Below are 27880 nucleotides of genomic sequence, written 5' to 3'. Positions count from 1 at the left end.
CATACTATAGATGAGATTATTTTAGTGCATTGGAGAATTTATTCTCAAAGCCTTTGAAAGAGATGGCAGATTCTAACATTCAATTAAATTGTTTCCTGTTGGCTTTTCCCACTGGAAGTCACCAAATGTTCCCAATGTTGGAGGTAACAAATATTTCCCCATCTCTATTTCCATTTATGGTTTAAGCTTCTCCCGTTCACTTTTTCACTCACAATCTCCTAATTGATTGGAGTCCAGTCTCCTAGATCACTGGGACTGCTTTCCAATGCCTCTGCTTTGGTGCATGCTTTTCTGTGACTTACATTGCCTCTCCTTCTGGCTTCTGGTTACTTCTCAGTATAGTTGACTAATCACCTAGACTATGTCAGTGCTAGTAGAACAAGGGGAGAGAGTCAGGGTGGTTCCGGCACAGAGAAAGACCCTTCTGGCCACTATTGTTCCCCTTCCACCCTGATATATTATTTCTCTAATATTTGTGGCAGCCAGCTGCATCTTTGTCATTTTGGCCCTGACTACCCAAACTTTAGTCTTTTTAGATCCCCTTGGTTATTAAATATAGCACATCTACCCAAGAGAGATGGGAGTTTAGATACAACCCAATTATAATGCAGATGTTCTATTTCTATATTCATTGCATTTTAATCACTTACTGTATAGTACTTTAAGGGTTACAAAGCAATTTACAAATACCTCATTTTAACTTTGCAACAAACCCTTGAGAAGTATATGCTACTTATTATCATCACCATTTTATAGATGGAACCAAAGCAGACGGAAGATAAGTGACTTATCTAAGGTGACACATCTAATAAGTGTCTGAGGCAGGATCTGAACTCAAATGTTCTTGATTCCAGGTCCTGGGCTCTATTCACTGTGCCACCCAGCTGCCTCTTTATTAACACAGCGAAGGAACAGTTGGTATTTCCTCAAAATATTATAGGAATCCATTTATTAATTTAATTTATAGTTAAAAATATCTACAGACAATGGAAAATGACTTTTCTAAGAGCATGGTAAATCTGTATGACACTACTTTCTTCATTGAAAAGTTGCTTCTCAGCTAAAACACTTCTAATTATTCGATCTGTCATCCCTGTGGCAATACTCTATTGTCATTCCACTGTGACAGTTCTGTGTTGTCTGAGAGAAAGAGACACATTCTTGACCTACAAAACTAAGGAATAAAAAACCATGACAGATATCTACAGTAGGTAGATTTTTTTTTTTGTCATTAGAATCTCTGATGATTGCTTGAATGCTGAGAATTCTATCTTTTTCATCCACATTACCTATTTTTTTTTATCTGAGGTAAGACTGTCAATAAAATTTTACAGGAGGCCTATTTCTACCACTTATGACCATGTGTCAGTTTGGATTATAACACTTGAACTTTCTGAAAAGCATGCTTCTTTGGCAAAGCATATAGACCTAAATCACACAGTTGTATTTTTTATCTTTGAAATAAATAATTTTTATGGTTAAAATATCAGTAGTGAGATTTTTAGTTTAGTAACCAAGTTTTCTCCCATCAGGTCTTATTTTTAACATCTGTTAATTTTCTAGACAATCAAGCCTTCTGATATTGCTACTGTCCGCACCTTAGGCCGACCTCCTCACCTCATCATGCGAATTATGGACTGTGTGTTGCTATTATTTCAAAGGAAAGTCAATGCAGTGAAGATTGACCTGGAGAAAAGTTGTATGATCCCTTCTTGGCAGGAGTCCTTAAAATTAATGACTGCAGGAAACTTTTTACAGAATTTACAGGTAGTTGTTCAGAAATGGGCTGATTAAATAAGGACGTAGGGATTTTTTCAGAGTAAGGAATCGGTCACATTTTCTAAGGAATCACATAATAGTCTTCACTAAGATTCAGGGGAATTGAAACACTGACATATTCATTGTTTCTGTTCCATTTGAAAACTGTATTTATTTCCTTAATCCATTAACATTGAAATTCATTGACTTTTCCTTGTTATTTTCTTTTCTCTCCATTGGGATGCAACAAATCATTTTAGTTCTCTTACAGGAAGGGAAAATAAAAGGAAAGTTGAAAAACTGGGAATTAATAAAAATAACTTTGAGTACTTTAGGTTAGATGAAAATATACTATTTTAATTTTGGTTACTTTTTAGCTTTTATTCTCAGTTATATACTAAGACTAGATAATTAGGTTAAATGTGCTGTGTCCTCTTTTTTTTTACCTACAAGAGAAAAGTTAATTAAAAGCCTACATAAATAGATGACTTAAATCTGATATTTCAAAAACTGAGAGCTTTTCATGACACATTTGTTCTGTCAGAGATTCTGAAAGTAGAACAGTGCTTTTCTTCTTTGAAACACATTTAAGCAACATTTTGTTATTAGATGTTTTCATTATGTAGAGTTTCCTTTATTTAGGTTGATTGAAACTAAGAGTGATCTAGGGAATAGGAAAATGTTGGTTATCCATCTTTCCCACTACAGTGTCAGCCCAAACCATCTTTCCTTTTGCTGTGATACCTTGTCAAACTCCCATTCTGTGTGGACCCTGCCACTGTTTTCCCGATAGGAGAATCTCCCAGAGCTTTCTGTCTCCTCGTCATAACTCCAGTGCCTCCCGTTAATGCTCCTTAATAGCTGTATCTCTGCTTTGATCCTGTATGTATTTGACTGTTTTCCAAAAGAGCCCACAAATAGATATGTGAAGTTCTATTAGTTCTATTACCTATAAGAATAAAGTAATAAAATAAATAAACCTTGTCTTTCCAAATACAGCACCCCCTCTTTTTTTGAATCAACCCACATTATTTACAAATATTTCTATTTTTTATGAGATATTTTATTTTTTCCGTTACATGTAAAGATAGTTCTCAACTTTTGTTTATACATGCTTTACAATTTCAGATTTTTCTCCCTCCCTCCCCTCCCTCCCCCCTCCCCTAGACAGCAGGTAATCTGATATAGGTTATATCTCTATATCTCTATACATATACATATACATATAGATATATATATATATATATACACACACATATATATACACATAATAACATTAATCCTATTTCTGCATTAATCCTGTTACAAGAGAAAGAATCAGAGCAGTGATGCAAAACCTCAAAATAGAAAAAAAAAAAACAGCACCCAAAACAAAAGAAATAATATGGTTCAATCAGCATCTATACTCCACAGTTCTTTCTTTCTTTTTTTTTCTTGGATTTGGAGATCCTCTTCTATCATGAGTTCCCTGGAACTCTTCTGTACCATTGCATTGGTGAGAAGAATATAGTCCATCACAGTAGGTCAACACTCAATGTTGATGATACTGTGTACAATGTTCTTCTGGTTCTGCTCATCTCACTCATCATCAGCTCACGTAAGACCCTCCAGGTTTCTCTGAACTCTTTCTGCTCATCATTTCTTACAGCACAATAGTATTCCATTGTATTCATATACCACAACTTGTCCAGCCATTCCCCAATTGATGGGCACCCCCTCAACTTCCAATTCCTTGCTACCACGTAAAGAGCAGCTATAAATATTTTTGTACATGTGGGTCCCTTTCCCCCTTCCATGATTTCTTTGGGCAAAAGTCCTAAAAGTGGGATTGCTGGGTCAAAGGGTATGCACAGCTTTATCGCCCTTTGGGCATAATTCCAAATTGCTCTCCAGAATGGTTGGATCAGCTCACAGCTCCACCAACAATGCATTAGTGTTCCAATTTTCCCACAGCCTCTCCAACATTTATTATCTTCCTTTTTTGTCATTTTAGCCAATCTGATAGGTGTCAGGTGGTACCTCAGAGTTGTTTTAATTTGCATCTCTCTAATCATTAGAGATTTAGAGCATTTTTTCATATGGGAATAGATAGCTTTGGTTTCTTCATCAGAAAACTGCCTGTTCATATCCTTTGACCATTTCTCAATTGGGGAATGACTTGGATTCTTATAAATTTGATTTAATTCCCTATATATTTTAGAGATGAGGCCTTTATCAGAAGCACTGGCCTCAAAAATTGTTTCCCAGCTTTCTGCCTCCTTTCCAATTTTGGATGCATTGCTTCTGTTTGTACAAAAATTTTTTAATTTAATATAATCAAAATCATCCACTTTGCATTTTATAATATACTCTATCTCATGTTTGGTCAAAAACTGTTCTCCTTTCCAAAGATCTGATAGGTACACTATTCCTTTCTCTCCTAATTTACCTATGGTATCACCTCTTATGTCTAAATCATGTATCCATTTTGACCTTATTTTAGTATAAGGTGTAAGATGTTGGTCTAAGCCTAATTTCTGCCATACTATCTTCCAGTTTTCCCAGCAGTTTTTGTCAAATACTGAGTTCCTATCCCAGAAGCTGGAGTCTTTGGGTTTATCAAACACTACATTACTAGTGTCATTTACTACTGCATTTCCTGAGCCTAGCCTATTCCATTGATCTACCACTCTATTTTTTAGCCAGTACCAGATAGTTTTGATGACTGCCGCTTTATAGTAAAGCTCCAGGTTTGGTACCGCTAACCCACCTTCCTGTGAATTTTTTTTCATTATTTCCCTGGATATTCTTGATTTTTTGTTTTTCCAGATGAATTTTGTTATTATTTTTTCTAGCTGTATAAAATAATTTTTAGGTAGACTGATTGGTATGGCACTGAATAAGTAAATTAATTTAGGCAGTATTGTCATTTTTACTATATTAGCTCTGCCTATCCATGAGCAATTGATATCTTTCCAATTATTTAGATCTGATTTGATTTGTGTGAAGAGTGTTTGGTAGTTGTGTTCATAGAGTTCCTGGGTTTGTCTTGGCAAGTAGACTCCCAAGTATTTTATATTACCTACCATTACTTTAAATGGAATTTCTCTTTCTATCTCTTGCTGCTGGACTTTGTTGGTCATGTATAGAAATGCTGATGATTTATGTGGATTTATTTTATATCCTGCTACTTTGCTAAAGTTGTTAATTGTTTCAAGTAATTTTTGACTTGATTCTCGAGGATTCCTTAAGTATACCATCATATCATCTGCAAAGAGTGATAGTTTTGTTTCCTCCTTGCCTATTCTAATTCCTTTAATTCCTTTCTCTTCTCTGATTGCTAAAGCTAACATTTCTAGAACAATATTAAATAATAGGGGTGATAATGGACATCCCTGTTTCACCCCTGATCTTATTGGGAAGGCCTCTAATTTATCTCCATTGCATATAATACTTGCTGATGGCTTTAGGTAGATACTGTTTATTATTCTAAGGAAAGCTCCCCCTATTCCTAAACTCTCTAGTGTTTTTATTAGGAATGGGTGCTGTACTTTGTCAAAAGCTTTCTCTACATCTATTGAGATAATCATATGATTTTGGTTGGTTTTCTTATTGATGTGGTTGATTATGTTAATAGTTTTCCTAATGTTGAACCAGCCCTGCATTCCTGGTATAAATCCCACCTGGTCATAGTGTATTATTATGGTGATCACTTGCTGTAATCTCCTTGCTAATATCTTATTTAAGATTTTAGCATCAATATTCATTAGGGAAATTGGTCTATAATTTTCTTTCTCTGTTTTTGCTTTGCCTGGTTTTGGTATCACCACCATATTTGTGTCATAAAACGAATTTGGTAGAACTCCTTCTTCACCTATTTTTCCAAATAATTTGTATAATATTGGAATTAATTGTTCTTTAAATGTTTGGTAAAATTCACCCGTAAACCCGTCTGGCCCTGGGGATTTTTTCTTAGGGAGTTCATTAATAGCTTGTTCAATTTCTTTTTCTAATATGGGTTTATTTAAGGATTTTATTTCCTCTTCAGTTAACCTGGGCAGTTTGTATTTTTGTAAATATTCATCCATTTCATTTAGATTGTCAAATTTATTGGCATACAGTTGGGCAAAATATTTCCTAATTATTGCTTTAATTTCCACTTCATTGGTGGTAACATCACCCTTTTCATTTTTGATACTAGTAATTTGGTTTTCTTCTTTCTTTTTTTTAATCAAATTAACCAATATTTTATCTATTTTATTGGTTTTTTCATAAAACCAGCTCTTAGTTTTATTGATTAATTCTATAGTTTTTTTGCTTTTAATCTTATTGATTTCTCCTTTAATTTTCAGGATCTCTAATTTAGTGTCTAATTGGGGATTTCTAATTTGTTCTTTTTCTAGCTTTTTAAGTTGCATGCCCAATTCATTAATCTCCTCTTTCTCTTTCTTATTCATGTAAGCATTTAGAGCTACAAATTTTCCCCTAAGCACTGCTTTGGCTGCATCCCATAGATTTTGGTATGTTGTCTCATTATTGTCATTATCTTGGATAAAGTTATTGATTGTTTCTATGATTTCTTGTTTGGCCCATTCATTCTTTAGAATGAAATTATTTAGTTTCCAATTGATTTTCATTCTACTTTTCCCTGGCTCTTTCTTACATGTAATTTTTATTGCATCATGATCTGAGAAGGATGCATTTACTATTTCTGCCTTTCTACATTTGACTATGATGTTTTTGTGCCCTAATACATGGTCAATTTTTGAAAATGTGCCATGTACTGCTGAGAAAAAGGTATATTCCTTTCTATCCCCATTCAATTTTCTCCAGACATCTATCATGTCTAACTTTTCTAGTAATCTATTCACCTCTTTCACTTCTTTCTTATTTATTTTTTGGCTAGATTTATCTAATTCTGAGAGGGGGAGATTCAGATCACCCACTAGTATAGTATTACTGTCTAATTCCTCTTGTAACTCATTTAACTTCTCCTCTAAGAACTTGGATGCTATACCACTTGGCGCATACATATTCAATATTGATATTACTTCATTATCTATAGTACCTTTAAGTAAGATGTAATTTCCTTCCTTATCTCTTTTAATGAGATCTATTTTTGCCTGCACTTTGTCTGAGATAAGGATTGCTACCCCTGCCTTTTTTACTTTAGCTGAGGCATAATATATTCTGCTCCAGCCTTTTACCTTTACTCTGTGTGTATCTCTCTGCTTCAAATGTGTTTCTTGTAAACAGCATATTGTAGGGTTCTGGTTTTTAATCCACTCTGCAATTCGCTTCTGTTTTATAGCAGAGTTCATCCCATTCACATTCACAGTTATTATTACTGACTGTCTATTCCCCTCCATTCTATTTACCCCCTTTGTACTTTTCCCCCCTTCTTTCACCCTATTCCTCCTCACCGACGTTTTACTTCTTACCCCTGCCTCCCCCGATCTGCCCTCCCTTTTTATCAACCCCCTCTCTTTTCTTTACCCTTTTCTCCCTTGCTTTTGTCCTCCCTTCTATCTGTCCCCCCCCTTTCCCTTCCCCTTTTGTTTCCCTAAAGAATGAGTTAAGTTTCTTTATCCCAATGAACGTATATGTTATTCCCTCTTTGAGTCAAATCTAATGAGAATAGGGTTGAAACCATGTTCCCCCCTCCTTTCTTTCCCTCTATTATAATAGGTTTTTTTCCACCTCTTCATATGATATAATTCATCCCATTCCACCTCCCCTTTCCTCTCCTCCCCATAGACTCCCTTTTTATCCCCTTAATTCTTTTGTATCATCACATCAAAGACAATTTATATTTATACCCTCTATATAAAGTCCTTCTCTCTGCCCAAATATATTTACAGTTCTTAAGAGTTATGAGTATTATCTTCCTGTGTAGGGATATAAACAGTTTAACCTAATAGGGTAACCTTTTTTCCTCCCCTCTGTTTACCTTTTTAAACTTCTCTTGAGTCTTGTATGTTGAGATCAAATTTTCTATTCAGTTCTGGTCTTTTCACCAGGAAAGATTGAAAGTCCCCAATGTCATTAAATGTCCATCTTTTCCCCTGAAAGAAAATGCACATTTTTGCTGGGTAATAGATTCTTGGCTGCAATCCAATCTCCTTTGCCTTCCGGAATATCATATTCCAAGCCTTGCGGTCCTTTAATGTTGAAGCTGCCAGGTCCTGAGCAATCCTGACTGTGGCTCCATGATATTTAAATTGCTTCTTTCTGGCTGCTTGGAGTATTTTCTCCTTCACCTGATAATTCTGGAATTTGGCTACAATATTCCTTGGAGTTTTCCTTTTGGGGTCTCTTTCAGGAGGTGATCGATGGATTCTTTCAATGATGGTTTTATCCTCTGATTCTATGATATCAGGGCAGTTCTCCTTAATAATTTCCTGGAATATGGTATCTAGATTCTTTTTCTGGTCATGGCTTTCAGGCAGTCCAATGATTCTCAAATTGTCTCTCCTCGATCTGTTTTCCAGATCAGTTGTCTTTCCAAAGAGGTATTTCACATTTTCTTCTATTTTTTCATTTTTTTTATTCTGCTTGACTGATTCTTGGTGTCTCATGGATTCCTTATCTTCCAACTGTCCCACTTTAATTTTTAAGGCATTGTTTTCTTCAGTGAGATTATGCACCTTTTTTTCCATTTGGCTAAGTGAATTTTTTAAGGTACTGTTTTCTTCAGTGAGATTATGCACTTTTTTTTCCATTTGGCTAAGTGAATTTTTTAAGGTATTGTTTTCTTCAGTAAGATTATGCAGCTTTTTTTCCATTTGGCCAAATGAATTTTTTAAGGCTTTGTTTTCTTCAGCTTCCTTTTCCAAGCTGCTGATTCTTTTTTCATAGTTTTTTTGTTTTGCTTTCATTTCTCTCCCCATTTTTTCTTCTGCCTCTTGCAATTGATTTTTAAAATCCTTTTTGAGCTCTTCCAGGAAGGCTTTTTGTTCTTGCGACCAATTCACCTTCCCTTGTGAGGCTTCAGATGTAGACAATTTGAGGCTATTGTCCTCATCTGAGTTTGTGTTGGCTTCTTCCCTATTGATACAGAAGCTCTCAATGGAGAGGGCTCTTTTTTGCTTCTTACTCATTATTGCAGCTTATTTATTTATTCTTTAAGTTGAGGTCTGCTCTGGGGGCACCAGGGTCCCTGTTTTGGGCTTCTTGTACAGGTGTATAGGTGCTGTGTGACCGGGCTTTTACTCTGAGGCCTTTATGGTGTGTGGAGATGCCCCGCCCTGCACTTCCTGTATGATTGTGCTCGGCCAGCCAGGCGCCAGACCCCGGCGTCTGATCCCGCTGTTCGTGGCCCTCTCGGCCGGTGCAGGTAAGTTTTTCCACTGTCCTTCTTGGCCACCAGATTTTTGAACCTGGTTCCGGGAGCCTCAGTTGTTCGGCTGTGGCCCGCAGCTCCTGCTGACTTGCCCCGACCCCCTTGGCGCTGGGTTGCTGCCCTGCGCTGGGCCTCCCTTTTGCCCGAGTCAGACCGACCTTTTCCTGAAGTCTTCTAAATTATCTCTGGTTGGAGGACTGTGTATCTCTGTCTCTTTGCAGGTTCTGTAGTTTCAGAATCCGTCCAGAGGCTTGATTTAATGTTCGTTTTGAGGGAACAGAAGGAGAGCTCAGGCAGCTTGCTGCTTCCTCTCCGCCATCTTGGCTCCGCCCTCAATATTTCTATTTTTAAAAGCTTACTTTGACCTGTTTTAAAATGAATATGAATCAGTTAAATATTATTCATTGATAACATTTTTAAAATAAGAAATCAAATTTGCCTATTTCTATTACTACTTCCCAGTCCCTCCCTGCTCTGAACTTTCACCTCTGCCACTGAAGATTTTAGTTCTATAATCATGGGAATACATGATTTTTGTTTGTCTATTCTTAGCCCTTCATCCCAGTTATTTCACTTTTCCATTTCAGATGAACCAAAATTGAATTATGTTTGAATCTTTCTTTGTCTGTGTTCTTTTCTTGCCTCATAGTAATATTGCTACTAAATAACATGAGATAGGTTCTCCGGAACTGAATTTGTTCCCATCATATATTTTCAAGTCACATAAGAGTCAGCCTAGTGGTAGAATTAATTCTGTGCTTAGAGTCAGGTTGACTTGAGTTCAAATTGTGCCTCAGATACTTATTAACTGAGTAACCCTGGATAATTTACTTAACCTCTCTGTGCCTCTGTTTCCTCATCTACAAAATAAAGGGAATGGACATAGTGGCTTCTAAGTTTCCTTTCAGATCTAATCCTATGCTCCTTTGATCTAATGAGGCATAGCATGAAATTTTTATATCTTTGCAATTCTGTGAATTGTGTTAATATTTATAACCTGCCAGAACTGTACTCATAGACATCTCCCCTCCCCTTCCCTGCCCTCCTCTCCCTTGAGACTTACTCTTTCTGTTTAACCCAGAATGGAAAATAAGCAGCAACTCATGGCCCAATCCATTGCTAATCAGCATATGAACTCTCATCTGTACTATTTCTTACCAGATCTGAAGTATTCTTCCTTAGGCAACCTGGTAGCCCTGCACTCTTGGTGTTCACCATACAGGTGCCCGACTTAGAACAGATGCCTAATTGGCTTTGATCCCTGCACTATTTCAGAACACCTGAGATCTTCCAGCTTCAACCTCATTGGTAGCAGGGATTATGGACAACTGTTACCACACCCAGCAAGGCACTCTTAATAATTTTTGGTTTTGGTTCCGTCATCCCATCGCCTTTTTTAGTTGTCATAGCTAATAATTTTGAGAGATTTTCAAAGTACCAGATTACCTGGTGTCATTATGAGAATCAATCAATAATTTTGAATTGAATCAAATGATAAATGCTAGTAAAATAATTTAAAGAAAAAGAAATATTTTACATTTATTTCAAATTTCTTTCACCTTTTTCTTCCCTAGCAATTCCCTAAAGACACAATCAATGAAGAAGTGGTGGAGTTTTTGATTCCTTACTTTGAAATGTCAGACTACAATATTGAAACTGCAAAAAGGGTGTGTGGCAATGTGGCTGGTCTCTGCTCATGGACCAAAGCCATGGTCTCTTTTTTCTCTACAAATAAGGAAGTATTGCCCTTGAAGGTAAGTCTCCTTTGTAGAATCATGGAAAACATTCACGGAAAAAATCTCAAATTTATCTGGTTTAATTACCTTCAATATTAGTAGGCAGATAAATTATGAATCAACCATGGGATTGTATGCAATTCTGTAGGGAAAGCCTGGAGCACTAAGGGAGAAGGCAGACAGTTTACTTCTTAGCCTATTGTTATCATTCAGAGACCTGTAAGCCTTCAAGCAATAACTCTCAGCAGGAAAATTAATTCCACAGTGGGTGAGTGATTGCTTTTTAAAACCATTATGTCCATACAAGTCAATTCAAAACTGTATAGTACAGTATCCCTAAAGTAGTTTGCAAAAGGTCATTATCCTAGCTTGTGTTAAGATCAGTGTAAGTTTATACTATAAAATAACCTCACTTGAGAACTGCGTGAGACCAGTCTGCTTCAAGACAGATGACCACTGTGATCTTGAAAATATATACCCTCCCATATGTGGTCCAGGTAGCAGGGAATGAAGACCTAGGCAAGGACTCCACCATAACTTAACTAGACAAAGAGTTTATAGAAAAGAATCAGATTCATCATGAGAAGGATTTTAAATGTTATTACACCTTGTGGAGAGCTTAATGCCTTTCACCAAGATTGGTTATCCACCAACAACATGGTAGCATTGTAATGTTTTCCTGGAATTCTTTCCTTCCTTGTCTCTACCCTTGGAACTCCAAGCTCCCAAGGCTTAGCCATGTCCCCATCTCCTTCAAGAGGCCTTATATAATTATTCCAGTTGTTGGTGCCTCCCCGTCACAAATAACTTTTTGTTTATTTTGGTATATCCTGTGCTTACTTATCTATGTACATGTATCTGTCCAATGGAATGAAAGTTTCTCCAGAGTAGAGATCCTTTCACTTTTGTCTTTCAATCCCAAGCTTCTAGGTGGAGATTTATTTGTCTGTGAATCACCTACACAGGGGCCTGATAAATTATAAGTCCTTCAAAGATGCTTGATGATAGATTACTTGGTTAACTCTTCCATGTGTCTCTGCAATTGGGAATATTATGCAGGGTTATTTTAAGGGGATGGCAGGCATCAGAAAACAGAAAAAGGAGGTATATTTTGCACATGAGTATCTTCCCTCACCCCTCAAAATTGTACCTCATAAATGACCACTTATTTTTTCAATGCATAAGGAGAATCATCTTCCAACTTTCAAAAAAAAGTCCTCAAACTTAGTTAAATTACAAAATCACCCAGTCAAAATACACTATCATTGAAAAATCTTTATATTATGGATATGTATTTATACACATACACATATATATGCATATATACATATATATATGTGTATGTATGTATGTATTCTAGCAGAGGAATTCAATTAAATGTACTCCTTTGACTTTCTAATTAATTACAGAATATTCATTGTTTCTGTATCATCAAGGTAATGTGATTTCTACCAATGCATATATTTAAATAAAAATTCAATACAATAGAAAACATGGACAAGAATTTGCTATAAATGGATTTTACCTGTCTCTATAAACAATAAGAATGCTTGCTAAGAGAAACCATTAAGGACAAAATTGTATATAGTACAACCATACCCTCTCAATAACAAAGCTGTACTTTCCTCATTTAGAAACAGCAAGTTTAGAACTCTCAGAAATTAAAATTTTCCTGGATAAGCCATGAAAAAATATTCACAATACAAGAAGATTCTTTACAATAATTTTATTTTATATTAGTGGTTTACTGCAGAAAACTGACTGGCACAAATAGCCTAACTTCACATACTTATCTAAGCCACTGGATCAGTTAGGAGCTTAAGAATGAGAGGATCCAGGGCAACTAGGTGGCGCAGTGGATAGAGCACTGGCCCTGGAGTCAGGAGTACTTAAGTTCAAATCTGACCTCAGACACTTAACACTTACTAGCTGTTTGACCCTGGGCAAGTCACTTAACCCCAATTGCCTTGCCAAAAAAAAAAAAAAAGAATGAGAGGATCCAAAATGTTCCATCAGTCAGTTTTTTTCTCTTCTTTTTTAATTCAACAAGCATTTATTACGGTCCTGTTATGTGTCACATAGTATTCAAAATATTGAAGAGATAAAAAATGAAAACTGTCCCTACCCTCAAGGAATAGATATTTTATGGTTGACATTTATCTAGCATGTTAAGAACATACTGAGATAAGTACTAGAGATATCATTTTCCCTGCTAAGGAATAGTACATGTCAAAATAAGGACATAGATGAATAAATTAATTAGAATACATTGTGCACAAATTACATGTTAGACACTATAAGATGCCTTGGATGCAAAGAGGAATCTGTTTCTGCCTTCAAATAACTTATATTCTATCAAATGTCAGTATGACATAATATACAAAACAAATACAAGGTAAAATGAGGAGATCACAGGTGAGGAGAGGGGTCTCACAATGGGTGTCCTGTGGGAGGTCCTCAGCTAGGTTTTTTTAAAGTACATACACATTCATGCACATATACTTACAAAACATGCATCTATCCATGCACTACATAAGTATATGTTTTTATATGTGTATGTATACATACACATATGTACATACATATACACTTATACATATACTCTTTGCCTTTGTCTAGTTCAAACTTGTTATCTTACTATGACTTCATTCTTAAAGTTCTTTTCTTCAAATGAATTCAAGATCTGAAGATGCAAGAAATGTGTTTTTTTTTCTTTTTTCTAACATATGAGAAGAAAGTAGAGCTTTGAGGGAGTGTTAATGGCCTTCCAGAACCCAAAATAACTACTTTCAAGAATGAAGAAGGAAAACAATGTGAACTGAGGAAAGATTTAAAAATAAAAATGAATTATCTTTGAAAATCATTTCCAAAGTCTAATTTTTATACTGGACTTCTTGGATAACAAAAATAGGTTCCTTCATTTTTCTAACTGTGCTCTGATCAATTAACCATATTCTTTGAAATTGCTTAGTCAATGAAAAATGAATTTATTAAGCACCTGCCGTGTGCCAGGTACTTTGATAGAATTCAGAAATACAAAGACATAAAAGAAACGGTCCCTGCCCTCAGGAAGCTTCTGCTGGATATTGATAACATGGAAATGAGTAAATACAAAGTAATGGTATGCAAGCGGTTAGGAGAGCACTCACAGTTTGGGGAGGGATTATCTGTAAAGACTACTATGTAGCTGAGTTAAGAAGAGAGCTAGTGATTCTGGGAATCAGAGATGAGGAGGGAGAACAAGTAAGGAGCACAACCTGTATGTAAGTACAGTGGTAGGATGTAAATAATCACATAAAAGAATAGTGAGTGAGTGAGCATAGTTACAGTGTTGAAGACTGGAAAGGGGCTTATATGAAGTAGGGTCTCCTTACATAAGCAGAAACCAGATTCTGGACAGATGTCTAGAGCTGTCATCTTGGGAGACTTGTAGGCCTTTATGTATCCTGGTTGATACTGAAACATCACCCCGCATAATAGCATGAAAACAAAGTCAAACAAACAAACAAAAACTAGTTGCTTCTAAAGATCACTCTTGTCTTGTCAGCCTCATGAGATGCTTTTAAATATTTGTTCTCCCTAAAATGGTTTGCTGTTAAAATATCCCATCCACTTAAAGCATGTTTCCCTCATATAGAAACATTTCATTATTGGATATATTTTCATATTGAACCCACATCTAAATTAACCCCAAATTATTTTATGCATAGTAGAAGAGGTATAACCATGTATGGTTTTCAGGCTGCAATCAAATTTTCTCATATTTGAGCATCCATGTCAACCTGTTCATGCTGTTTCTACTTCCTAGGCTAATTTGGTGGTCCAGGAGAACCGCCATGTCACTGCTATGCAAGATCTGCAGAAAGCTCAGGCTGAGCTAGATGACAAACAAGCTGAGCTGGATATTGTACAGGAAGAGTATGAAAAGGCCATGACAGAAAAACAGGTAATTACTCCAAACTGGAGGAAGCTTGTCAGAGAAGTACAGGGTTATATTCAATAGTTTGTGCCTTTTTTTGCTTTCTCTAAAGATGAGGCCTGAATCCATGATTCACTTAAACAAACACATAGAATAAGAAATTCATTTCTGAGTCAACCCAGGCAGAATTTTTAGTGTATTTAATATAAGTGTAATTCTAATTACTATATGAATTAGTTCCTGGCTTAGAGAAAACAGTGTTCAACTTTATAAATTGTTCTATTTATTTTTTTAATGGTAAGAGTTTTGAAAATGGGGAGCATTTACTTTAAGAAGTATCTAGGGGGGCAGCTAGGTGGCGCAGTGGATAAAGCACCATCTCTGGATTCAGAAGGACCTGAGTTCAAATATGACTTCAGACACTTGATACTTTCTAGCTATGTGACCCTGGACAAGTCACTTACCTGCCATTGAAGAAGAAGAAGTAGTAGTAGTAATAGTAGTAGTATCCAGCAGATTGCTAGGGTACACAAAATAGTTTTATTAGTTTAGGAATAATTCTTAGTTTAAATTTACCAGTAAAAAAGTAGCAAAAGCAGAGAGGAAGGATATAGACTCTAATATAATAAAAGAAATAGCAAACAGGACAATCTTGTTGGAATTTTGAGAAGATCAAAATAATAACAATGAAGATTGTTAGAAACAGGTAAACTGAGGCATGACTTCTAGTCTGGTGCAAAGAAAGAAGGCCATTTATTCTTGGTCTTGAAAGAATGGGCAGACACCCCAACAGAGTACTGTGATTTGTCCCAGTGAAGTCCTCCTTTTTATCCTATATCTAATGCAAGGTCCCTCCCCCATCTGGGTTCACATTCTTCACGACACTTGTAAACATGTAGACCACCCCCCCCAGATGTGGTGCCACTGCTGCCTTTGCCCTGTGGGATTTGATGATCCTGAGATTTTACAATCCTCTGTTCTTTAACTTTAGAAAACCTCTGTTGACTCAGCAGGGAAAAGGAAGGGAAATTTGGAGGAGTGGGAGTAAACTTTTAGGGCTTGGATTACGTAGTTTGTTCTTATCTGAGACAAACATGCTTTATTGGTTAGCTGTTAACTCAGCAGGGAAAAGGAAGGAATGGTGGAGATGGGGGGCAAGAAGGCCCCAGGACTTGAATAATGTATACTGACAACTGAGGCAGACACACTGTTCTTATCAATGACTACCTTTAGCATGCAAACAAGCAACTTTTTTCCTTTGTAAACTAGAAAATCATTCATAAATATTAACATTTCCATATACAAATGACAGAAAAATTGTATGTGAAACTATGAATCTATCACATTTAGCTTATTGGGTTTATATGTATATATATGTGTATATGTGTATGCATACATACATTTAAAATGTTAGTATCAAAATTTCCCTGCTGATCTATGTTTCCTTCTGAACTTCCTTTTGATATCTTCTCTGTGTGAATTTCTGTTTTTTTGTTTCAATGAACAATTAAACAATTCAACTGTTATTGCTTCCATGTTTTTGTAAACTGAATTTTACACTAAAGGTAACTTTTGTTTTGTTTTTGTTTTTTGTGGGGCAATGGGTGTTAAGTGACTTGCCCAGGGTCACACAGCTAGTAAGTGTCAAGTGTCTGAGACTGGATTTGAACTCAGGTCCTCCTGAATCCAGGGCAGGTGCTTTATATACTGCACCACCTAGCTGCCCTGAAGGTCACTTTCAAAGGAGCTCAGGGTTAGTAATGTTGGAATATTCTTACCAGGACATATTTTTACTGATTACGAATGATTGTATTTATGGGCACCTTCATGACTGCTTAGAAATGTGTACCAGTCTTCCTTATGTTAAAAAAATCTTCACAAGACACTAACCTTTCCTCAAGGCATCATCTTGTAGCTCTCTTCTTTTTCACTCCTAAATTCCTAGAGGTAAAAAGCTTTCTACCATCATTGTTTCTAATAATTAAATCCCATCTTTCCCAAACTCTGCTCTCAATGTCTTGTAATGGAGCTTCTGACTCGACCACTTAAGAGTAGATGATCTAAGATGACCAATTCCGTCTTGTGATTTAAACTGATAGTCTTTTCTCATCCTTCTAATCTTGGTTGTCACTTACCCTCTACTATAGCATCTGTAATATAAGGGGGTTGGACTAGTTGACTTCTAAGACCCTTTCTTATTCTAAATTTATCCATCCTCATCTTCAAAGCAGATTTTGATATCGTTGACCACCTTACCATTTTTCATGGTCTCTCCTTCTTTGACTTCTGAACCATTCAGAAAACCAAACTAGGACTTGATAGCCCTCAGTGAGGTCTTTAAAATTTCCCTATCATCACCATCAGTTTCTGGCATTATCAGTGAAATGCAAAAAAAACAAAACAACCCTCAGGTCTGTAATACTTATCCCCACCTTGACCTCCCAACTCTGTGAACTTGGGTCCTATTAGTATCAGCTTCACTTCTCCTGGTAGGAGCTGATATTTTCATTGTTTTGTCATTCCTCTGAATAGTCTCAGACTCACTACCAACAGGTTCCATCCTCCTTTACACCCTCCTTCATACAATTTCTTCTTATGCTTCATATACATTTCCTTGCTTTTGACACTGTCACTCCCCTGGCACAGGCTTTGATCACCTCACAGCTGGACTACTACAATAGTCTGTTAGTTTGTCTCTGTACCATATGTCTCTCCCCATTCCTGTAGATTCTCTATTCAGTCAGCTGTCAGGGATCTTCCTAAAATGCAGGCTTGACTATGTGTTCCACTTGATAAATTCTAATGGTGCTCTATCACTTCTAGGATAAAATATAAATTCCTGTTTTGGTTTCTATAACTTGGCCCCTTCCTACTGTTCTAGTCTACTTACATCTTACTCTTATCATGTACTCTGTGATACAGTGACACTGGCTTTGTTCCTTACACAAGACACTTCATCTCTCAACTTGTGTCATTCTCATAGACTAACTTCCATTCCAGGAATTCTCACTCATCTCAACCTCCTCGTTCCTCAACTTCTTTCAAGTTCCAGCTAAAAGCCAGGAATACAGGAAACTTTCCCGATCCCTCTTAATTCTAATGCCTTCTATGTATAGATTATCTCCAATCTATCCTATATCTATATATGTCTATTTTTGTCTTCTTTTCTTTCTTTCTTTCTTTCTTTCTTTCTTTCTTTCTTTCTTTCTTTCTTTCTTTCTTTCTTTCTTTCTTTCTTTCTTTCTTTCTTTCTTTCTTCCTTCCTTCCTTCCTTCCTTCCTTCCTTCCTTCCTTCCTTCCTTCCTTCCTTCCTTCCTTCCTTCCTTTCTTTCTTTCTTTCTTTCTTTCTTTCTTTCTTTCTTTCTTTCTTTCTTTCTGTCTGCCCAACTAGTTTGTGTATTGTTATAAAAACATTCTACAAATTATTTCCCCTATTAGATGGTGAACTCCCTAAGAACAAGAACTGTCTTTCTCCTTTCTTTGTATTTTCAGGTACACAGTGTAACATAGTAAGCACTTAATATATTATTTAGCTTTATTATAATGAAAACTATTTACAATGTAAAAAAAATCAATAAATGTGCAAATAACAACTATTTTCTTTAATTCCCATTGATATATTCCTCAATCCTTAATGTGATAGCTCTTATTATTTATTTTTGTTTATTTCTCTTTGCTTTTCATAAGCGTTTTGTTTCTTTTTTCATATTTATCATTTGATAATTCATATTCAAATTTGTTAACACCCTTAAGACATGACAAACACACATACATTAAGAGAATAGTACTTTTCCAACATATGTTTGCAATGTTTTTAAACTGTGAAATTTTTAAGTATTTATGTGATTATTTTAATGAAAGTTATGTTTTGGCATGGGAAGCATAATTAGATTATGAATTATATTTCTGCTATATCTATTATTCATTCAGGAGTATCCTATGCAGTTCTATCTCAAGACACCATCATTCACATGGGATCAGCCAGAAATATTATAAGCAAAGAGTTTAGGAAGAATAAATATGACATTGGATGTTAGACTTCATGGCCTCAAGTTTTCTAAAGTGAAATCAAATGCCAGACATATTCTATTTTATTCTTCCTATGTAACAACCTGGTTACCAGCCCCTGTCTTAGAAATATATATCAATGGTGTTGTTTTTAAATTATACTTTTTTCTTGATTTTGATCTTTTGTAGACACTTCTTGAAGATGCAGAACGTTGCAGACATAAGATGCAAACAGCTTCCACACTGATAAGTGGACTGGCAGGTGAAAAAGAAAGATGGACACAGCAGAGTAAAGAGTTTGCTGCACAAACCAAAAGGCTTGTGGGTCAGTATAGTTATACTAATGACTTTTTCTAAGATAAATTTGTAAATTAATAGCTTTATAAACTGATGTTAATATGTTTTCTCTATTACTGGAGGTCTTCAAGGGGAAACTGACTGGTCACTTGTAAAACGTCTTCTAGACAGGAATACTTTAGATGGGACTTAATTAGATGACCTTTGAGGTCCTTTATAGATGGTTGATCCTATGATTCTATCTTGACACAGTAAGACACTGTGAAAGAACACTAATTTTGGAGTGAGAAACTCTGGGTTAGAATCCAAATTTTACTTGCTACCAGATGTTACCTAATACCTATGTGACCTTGGACAAATCACTTTCCCTATCTGGGACTCAGTTTCCTCTCCTATAAATTAAGGAAACTGGACTAAATGATCTCTAACATTCCTTCATGCTCTAAAGTCATGTGATATCATAGACAATAAAGCATGATGGTGGTGTCTAAACTAGGCATTTAACCTTAACAAAGATTTGCTGTTGGTTCTTTCTTTTTTTCTGTAATATACCATTTAGTGTGATGCATGATAGTTTGACATTTCCTCTGCTATGTTGAAGCAAACTTTCCCCAAACTTTTCAGGTTAATTATGAGTGTATAGACATATTAATTAAAATTATTTTAAATTGTATTCTTGTCTTCTGAATTAAATTATTGCCCCATCCAATTCCAGAAAAATTATATAATATAAGAAAAATACTAAATAAGCTAAGCTTAGCACTAAGGACTGTGGGATGGCACTTAATATGCCACGCAGTCCTTACTTAACATTGAGCCCCAAAATTGGACCTTTATACATCATATATTGAGTTATCCCTAATCCTTTGATTTATGGTATTTGCATGAAAAGAATGCATAATTCTGGACTCTTTTGCTTAGAATTTTGTGCAGTGATAAGGTGACAAAATGTGTTGCTCTATGGTCTGTTTTAGGGGATGTATTGCTGGCTACAGCTTTTCTATCTTATTCTGGACCATTTAACCAAGAATTCCGCAATCTGTTGTTAAGTGATTGGCAAAGGGAAATGAAAAGCCGGAAAATTCCATTTGGCAACAATCTAAACCTCAATGAGATGTTGATTGATGCTCCAACCATTAGTGAGTGGAACCTCCAAGGGCTGCCAAATGATGACCTATCCATACAGAATGGAATTATTGTCACAAAAGCATCTCGTTATCCTTTGTTAATTGATCCACAGACTCAAGGCAAGATTTGGATTAAAAATAAAGAAAGCAAAAATGATCTCCAGGTAATTTGTGCATACAAATAGTTATGCTACCAGATATTTTATTTTGCTGCCAAACATTTATCCTGAACCACAGAACAGAATGATTTGAAATTTTTAGATATTGGCTCTATCTTTTTCGGAAAATGTAGCAGATGGACAACATAAGAATTAGTGTATAAAAACTTGGAAATTGAATTATTTTTGTATTCTTCAAGTTGGTCTGTGTTTATGCTATTTTTAATAGACAACAAGCAATATGAATTGGGAACTGTGACTCTTCTTGATAGTTGAAGCATGGTACATCCCATTATAGAAACTGTCTAGCATTTAGGATTAGACATGCAAAGAAAGAAACAAAAATACATATGATCATTTCTAATTTTTATTTTAATTTTTGTAAGTGGGGCAATGAGGGTTAAGTGACTTGCCCAGGATCACACAGCTAGTAAGTTTCAAGTGTCTGAGGCCAGATTTGAAGTCGGGTACTCCTGAATCCAGGGCTGGTGCTTTATCCACTGTGCCACCTAGACGCCCCCTCTAATTTTTTTAAAAAAGTAATTGCTGTGGTGAAAAGTATTATTATGGGTGGTGGTGGCAATGAAGAGATCACTGATAAGTAGAAATGAAATTGATCATGGAAAGAATTGGGGAGACTGTGTTTGGTCTTACCAAGTGAATATCGTACATAATATTTTGAAATGTAAGCATCAGTTCTTTCTTTTAATAGTTTACAAGAATTCTCACATTGATCCAAATATAGAACAACCTTGATATAGGCTATACTCTCTTTTTTTTGAGGGGCAATGAGGGTTAAGTGACTGGCCCAGGGTCACATAGCTAGTAAGTGTCAAGTGTCTGAGGCCACATTTGAACTGAGGTCCTCCTGAATCCAGGGTTGGTGCTTTATCCATTGCACTACCTAGCTGCCCCGATATAGATTATACTCTTAAAATGAGATCATAAAGAAAAAAAATAGAGGATTACTGAAAAATAATCATAATGATAAATTACATTCAAGTTTTAACAAAGCAGATTTTGGCAAAACAATAGGTGAGGTATGCTTATATCAGCTTAATAATATAATAGTCTTTTAGTGGTCTATAATAGTATCTTTGTGTGATTTCAGAAATAGATGTGTTTGTCACTCATTTAGTTGCATTGTTCTAAAAAAATTACAAAAGACTACATTGTGTTTGCATTTCCAGATCACATCTCTGAATCACAAGTACTTCCGAAATCATCTGGAGGATAGTCTTTCTCTTGGGAGGCCACTGCTCATTGAAGATATTGGGGAGGAGCTGGATCCAGCACTAGATAATGTTTTAGAAAGAAATTTTATTAAAACTGGCTCAACATTTAAGGTAGGCTATACCAATTGTTAACAATTTAAATGAACATAAACACACAAAATATGAGATTTATTTACATACATAAATATTTGTGTGTATAAAGATATATACATATATTTTATGTCTGATATATATATATATATGGTATATACATATGTATATATATATACATGGTTACATTATATATACACACATATATATCAGTTATACCATAATTCTTTTTCTTTTTGTTTTTTTGTTGAGGCAATTGGGGTTAAGTGACTTGCCCAGGGTCACACAGCTAGTGAGTGCCAAGTGTCCGAGGCCGGATTTGAACTCAGGTCCTCCTGACTTCAGGGCTGGTGCTCTATCCACTACACCACCTAGCTGCCCCTATACCATAATTTTTAAACTTTGTGACAAATGTTTTCCTTTTATAGAATTTTGAGCTGTAATTTGTAAAAAAAATGATAACAAAATGATTTTAATCTCTTAAAATTTTTGTATTGTTTTCTGTACTTGCTGATTGCCAAATAAAATTAAAGTTTTTTTTTTTCTGTATGAACAAGAAGCTTGAGGAGGTATGAAGCAAACCTTTTATCTCTCTAGGCCTCTTTGGTCTTTTGCAAAGTTAGAGGTTGGAATATGATCTCTAACCTATTTTCAGTGACTTTATGGCTTGAAGTCTTGTTGACTAAAAGTGTGTGTAGAAAAAAAAAAACCTTAGTTATAAAACATTCATACATTTGTATATATGCCATATGTTCCTTTGAATCTAATTTTGGGGAGGAATGAAAATATATTTAATATGGATATATGTATATGTTATTGATTTATAGAGATATATGTTACCCACACAAATGTCGCATAATTTTTGGTTGATAGCTCTCACATTTAACCTGTGTTTAGTGTTCCCACCTCTCATCCTGCTACTTCCCCATTCTCTTATCTATTACCCTAGATTCTAATTCAAGCAAGAAGTATCTTTAGATATTGCCTCATGACCATTTGCTCAGACTCTTTACTCTTGATTACATATATATATATACATATAATTTATATTAAATAAACCAGTGAAATATTTTATCATAAGCTTTTTTCTTATCTCTTTCCCTATATCAAACTCCCTAATAACCTAGGCTTAAGTAAATATCTACATTACTGACTATACAATTTATTAAGAATGCTACAAGCAATAAAACAATTATTTACAATATATTAATTGTGAGAATGAAGTCAAATTCATCTTAAACCATCATTGCTGCAGCTGACTTCACTGAAAATACAGACTGATTATTCAGATCTCTCAGGATTCTAATTAAAAATCTCTTGTCAGAAATGCTTATCATAATGTTTCTTTCCAAAATAAAAGTTAAACAAGTTCTTTCAAAAAACTTCTTTTATGTCTTTCTCTTCTTAGTCCCCCTCCAGCCATCACAGTTACCTCTCTGGAATTACATTTGAACATCTGATATCTCTAAATTAAATTCATCATTAAAGATATAGAAACAATATTTATGTTTTCAGTGGGAGAGGCTTTTGAAGCTGGTATTACTCTTCTCTCCATTTCCAAAAGGCTTTCAATCATTCCAAAAATAATTTATGGTATTTTGTGAAATATACTTGTGACAAATACAAAGTGCCACTTCACAGTGTCTTTATGTGTTTCTACATATATCACTTAATATATGTATATATAACAATAGTACATAAATAGAAAAGTCAATGCTAATAATAATCAGTCAAAATAGTTTAATATAATGGTAGTATACATACTGCATATAAAATTATAAAAAACAAACTGCATCTATTTCATTGGGAAGTATTTCTAAATTTACAAGTAACCACTTTTCCTATTTCTTCTACGACCTTTAATTTTTTGTTTATGTTATGTAAGTTATATGTATATCTCTTAAATTGTTAATAATGGAAGCTACCACAATTTTTGAGTTTTATAGATTATATCTTTTTCCTATGGACTGCTACACATGAAGATGTGCAAAGCTTCTAACATCAACAATTTCAGAGGTATAGTTAGGTAATGCCTATGGATTCAGCCCTCCTAATTGATTCTGCATGGATGTCTTCCTAAGGCCTGTGGAGAATTGTTGGCTTTCTGTACATAGTGTTTCTCCACTAGAAACTTTACTCTCTGAGCTACTGTTCGGCTGAGACAGAAGTTATAACTAGTGGGCAGTTTCTTCTCAAAGTTTTCAATGATTATCCATCATTACTTCCTCTTGCTCAGGGTTTTCATGTATTATTTTTATTAAGAGCTCCCATTATTTACTGGTGTCATTCTATACACTGGTAAGTATGAGTCAGAGGCACCACTTCCATGTAGGTGTTGTTGATTCCAAGTTTAGTATTCTTTCCATTATACCTCTCTACATCTGTTATTATATCTTGTGTCTTTCTTATAAAATATTTTAAAACTTTGTTTTACTTTTCTTACCAACTTGGCTCTCCTAAGGTAAAAGTTGGTGACAAAGAAGTAGATATTATGGATGGCTTCAGACTATACATCACTACAAAACTGCCTAATCCAGCCTATACACCTGAAATCAGTGCTCGAACTTCCATCATTGACTTTACTGTCACCATGAAAGGCTTGGAAGATCAGTTACTCGGAAGAGTCATTCTTACAGAGAAACAAGTAGGTGGAAAAAAATGTCTCTTCAGCATATCCCTCTCCCAGAATGTTGTAGTAGTAAAAAGTGATCTATCATTTACAGCTTTATTTTTTTTAATTTCCTCTCACTTAAACATTTATGTGTTATTCCCTTTGTAGTTTCTAAAGTAATTTTCTTTACCTTACTAAAGATTTTCAATTTTCTATATATCTCACCTATACATATGTGTGTATAAATGAAACAATACTTTTAAAACAATTTGTCATTACTATAGTCTTCCATTTTTTTCTCTCCAAAATTTTTGATCTGTTGTAAGTTTCTCCAGTTTACTTTTATAGACATAAAATCTGTGATTAGGTTCCTTTTACATCTTTCCTATGAAAATGTTTTTCCAAATGTTAACTGAATTATCAAAATATCTCTTCTCATTTAGATGGAAAATGTTCCCCTATTTTCAACTTCACTGTTGAATATTTTTACCTAAATGTTCCACAACCACTTCCAACTTGTTATTCCATATAAACAGCAAGACAACTCATTTTCTTTCCTCTCTCTCCCCAAAACCATTCCATATCTAAATTCTCTGTGTTGATAATATCCACTATGATCCTAGTCCTCAGCTTCTAAAGTTTGGAGTCATATTTAAGCCATCTCTTTTATTCAATTCTCCCATCAAATTACTTAGCAAATACCGTTTATTTTATTTTGTTTATATCATGCATATCCATTCTCTTCAATCTGTGGAAAAAGCTAACTAATTTACTTAGTTCCTCATCAATTCTCACTTGGACTACCATAATAATTTCTTCATTGATCTTCTTGCCTCTCTTCTCTCTCCTTTCAAATTCATTCTTTTCACAGCTTTAAAAAAATCTAAGACAAAAAATCATGTTATTCTTCTACTCATAAATCTCAAGTTCCTCCTCATTGCCTAGATAATAAAATATTAATTCATTAGCTTTGTTTTGAAGGCCTTTAATAATTTGGCTCCAGTCTATCTTTCTAGCTATTTGGGACTCAGATACCCTCTCAGCCCAATTTCTTGTAATTTACAATGTTAAGAAGCTTTTTGAAGAAATGGACTATGGGAATTTGCATTTTTATCCTAAATATCTAGTATACACCCTTGTTGAAAATATGGGCCAAAACAGGAAATTAACAAATGTTTGTGGAATAAAATAGATATTTCCAAGGCACATATGTTTTTGGATGTGGTGTGTGGGAAGTTTTGATTATGAGCTGGTATAAGTGCTTGATACTGGAAATGGGCCATGCCTTAAGTTTTATAATGAATTCCATGTGGTATAGACACATATCTTTCCATTTTCATTATCACGGAGCACAAATTAAACACTATAACCCAGTATTCCTACCTTCTCCCAACTTCTTTATTTCCAGACCTTCTAGGCATGGTGAAATCTCTGTACAATCAATATCTTAGACACTATACTTTATAAATTTTATCTCAATTATTAGTGTTATTTGGATTTGCTAATAAATTATGCATTAGTTGTTGTTGTTGACCATCAAGGGATTCTAGATATTTCCCTTAATTTTACAGTTGAGGAAACTGAGGCCCAAAGAGGTAAGGATTTCAGCTCTTTGAGGTAGAAAATAAAAGTCATCTCTCTTGATTTGATTGATGACAAGCCAAAAACACAGCCTTTCACAATTTGGTTAGGAAAAGGATATTCCCTCTTAATTTGGAGCACACATTCCATAGTGCAAACTTCTGATTTTATCTTCATAGATTTAAAATCACTTCCAAAACTGGCTAAGCTTTATAGTCAAGAAAACTGACTAGGTCTTAGAATCAAGGAAGCATGAGGATTGAAGACCAAGAATAATTTTGTAATATCAGTTCTTTTTCTAACAGTATCTAAAGAGAACTTAGATATGTTTGTTTCCACAAATGAGTCTTAGCTACTTACCAATTCCTGATTATGGCAAAAAAATGTGTAATCTTGAAGTTGCTTTTATTGGGTACTATTTGAAGAAAGGATGTGGGTAGGCTTCCATTGAGGAAAAGACGATGACATGTACCATAAGAGATGACAAAACTTGGAAGAATATGATTTCTGTTACCCAGAAGGATAGGAATCAGTAATATACTGACATTGAGATTTAATTTCAATCCAACATATTTCAATAAATATAAGCACTTACTATGTCTGAAGCACTAACCTGGACACTAACTATACAAAATAATACAAAAGAACCTTTGCCCTAATGGAACTTACATTCTTTTTTTTTTTTTTTTAGTGAGGCAATTGGGGTTAAGTGACTTGCCCAGGGTCACACAGCTCGTAAGTGTTAAGTGTCAGAGACCAGATTTGAACTCAGGTCCTCCTGATTCCAGGGCCGGTGCTTTATCCACTGTGCCACCTAGCCGCCCCGGAACTTACATTCTTAACTTAAATTAGTGAGGTACAGCATGTACACAGGTAAATGAGACATGGTCCTATAATAATAAGCTAATACCAGATAATTTGAGGGGATAAAACAATAGCAAAGCTTAGGGGAATTTTTAAAGAAAACAAAATATTTTATATGAGAAGTGTGAAAAATAGTGAATTCTGGGCATGCGTGATAAAAAAGAAGAGATGGGAGATGGAATTTAAAGTTCAAAGAACACAAAATAAGGCTATTCAAAATGTAACATGGAGAGTAAAATTTAATATATTTGAGAAAGTAGGTGAATCAGATTAAAGAAGTCTTTAAATGACAGGCTGAGAACTTTTATTTTCTCCTAGTGATAACAGGGAGCTATTAAATATTTTTGAATAGAGGAGTAACACAGTCAGGCCTCTACTTCAATAAGACTGTTTTGACAACTGTGTGGAGGATGGATTGGAGAGATTGGAAGAAGGGACAGTAATTCAAAAGCTAATACAGTAGTCCTTCTCCAGGGGTCAGAGAGACACCATTCCATCACGTATTAGTCTCTGGATCTCCTCTGCCTGCTAGCATGGAGTCAGATTAGTGTAATTCCATCACACGTCCATCAAGTACTCAAATTCTAGAAATGACTAAACAGAATCTATCAAAGAATTTACGAATTTGGTGAAGTTAATAACTTGGCATTGAAACTTGTGGGAAAGGAGATTACATTTTGAGGGCCATATGTGACTTGGAATTGGTTTGGGGTATTTGAGGGTCATTCCCTTACCCCTCTGTGCCCTGAGACCCTTGCAGGCCACTGTTTCATGATGGCCATAATTAGAATTGCTGGGATGGACAGCAATTAATGAAATGATTGACTAATTGATGAGATCTGATTTGCCAACTGCTAGCTGTTACGTTTCTTCTTACCACCTGCCAAGGAAATTACTCCCACCTCTAAATTCCCATAGGAACTGTGGGCAAGTCACTATTGGCTCCACTTTCTTTCCTTTTAGAACAAGGGATGAAAATAAAGAAGGAGAAACAGTGGTCTGTCCCTTCTAGCTAGTATCTAAAAGCAACAAGTGTTTATACATTGTCATCCTATATATATCCATTTGCCTGACAAACATGAAATATGGTAGCTGCCCACATCCTTGTTGTTGTAATTAATGTCAGTTCAAGGTGAAAGAAAGATTTGGCAAAAAGTTTTGATCCTTTAAAAAGA

General features: G+C 35.2%; 1 protein-coding gene across 1 annotated transcript in view; it reads left to right on the top strand.

Annotated features, from left to right (window-relative positions):
* The window catches only part of DNAH5 (dynein axonemal heavy chain 5), a gene marked incomplete at its 5' end in the record, with an annotated part of 294184 nt that overhangs the window by 194378 nt on the left and 71926 nt on the right, over positions 1-27880 (top strand). The window contains 7 exon segments of the mRNA XM_043995374.1: positions 1564-1767; positions 10654-10833; positions 14624-14761; positions 18932-19067; positions 20014-20330; positions 21515-21670; positions 24111-24293. Of these exon segments, the coding sequence (XP_043851309.1) occupies positions 1564-1767; positions 10654-10833; positions 14624-14761; positions 18932-19067; positions 20014-20330; positions 21515-21670; positions 24111-24293 (1314 nt within the window).

This window comes from Dromiciops gliroides, chromosome 1 (genome assembly GCF_019393635.1).
Source record: "Dromiciops gliroides isolate mDroGli1 chromosome 1, mDroGli1.pri, whole genome shotgun sequence".
NCBI classification, from domain to species: Eukaryota; Metazoa; Chordata; class Mammalia; order Microbiotheria; family Microbiotheriidae; genus Dromiciops; species Dromiciops gliroides.
This window is presented reverse-complemented; position numbering and strand designations above follow the sequence as displayed.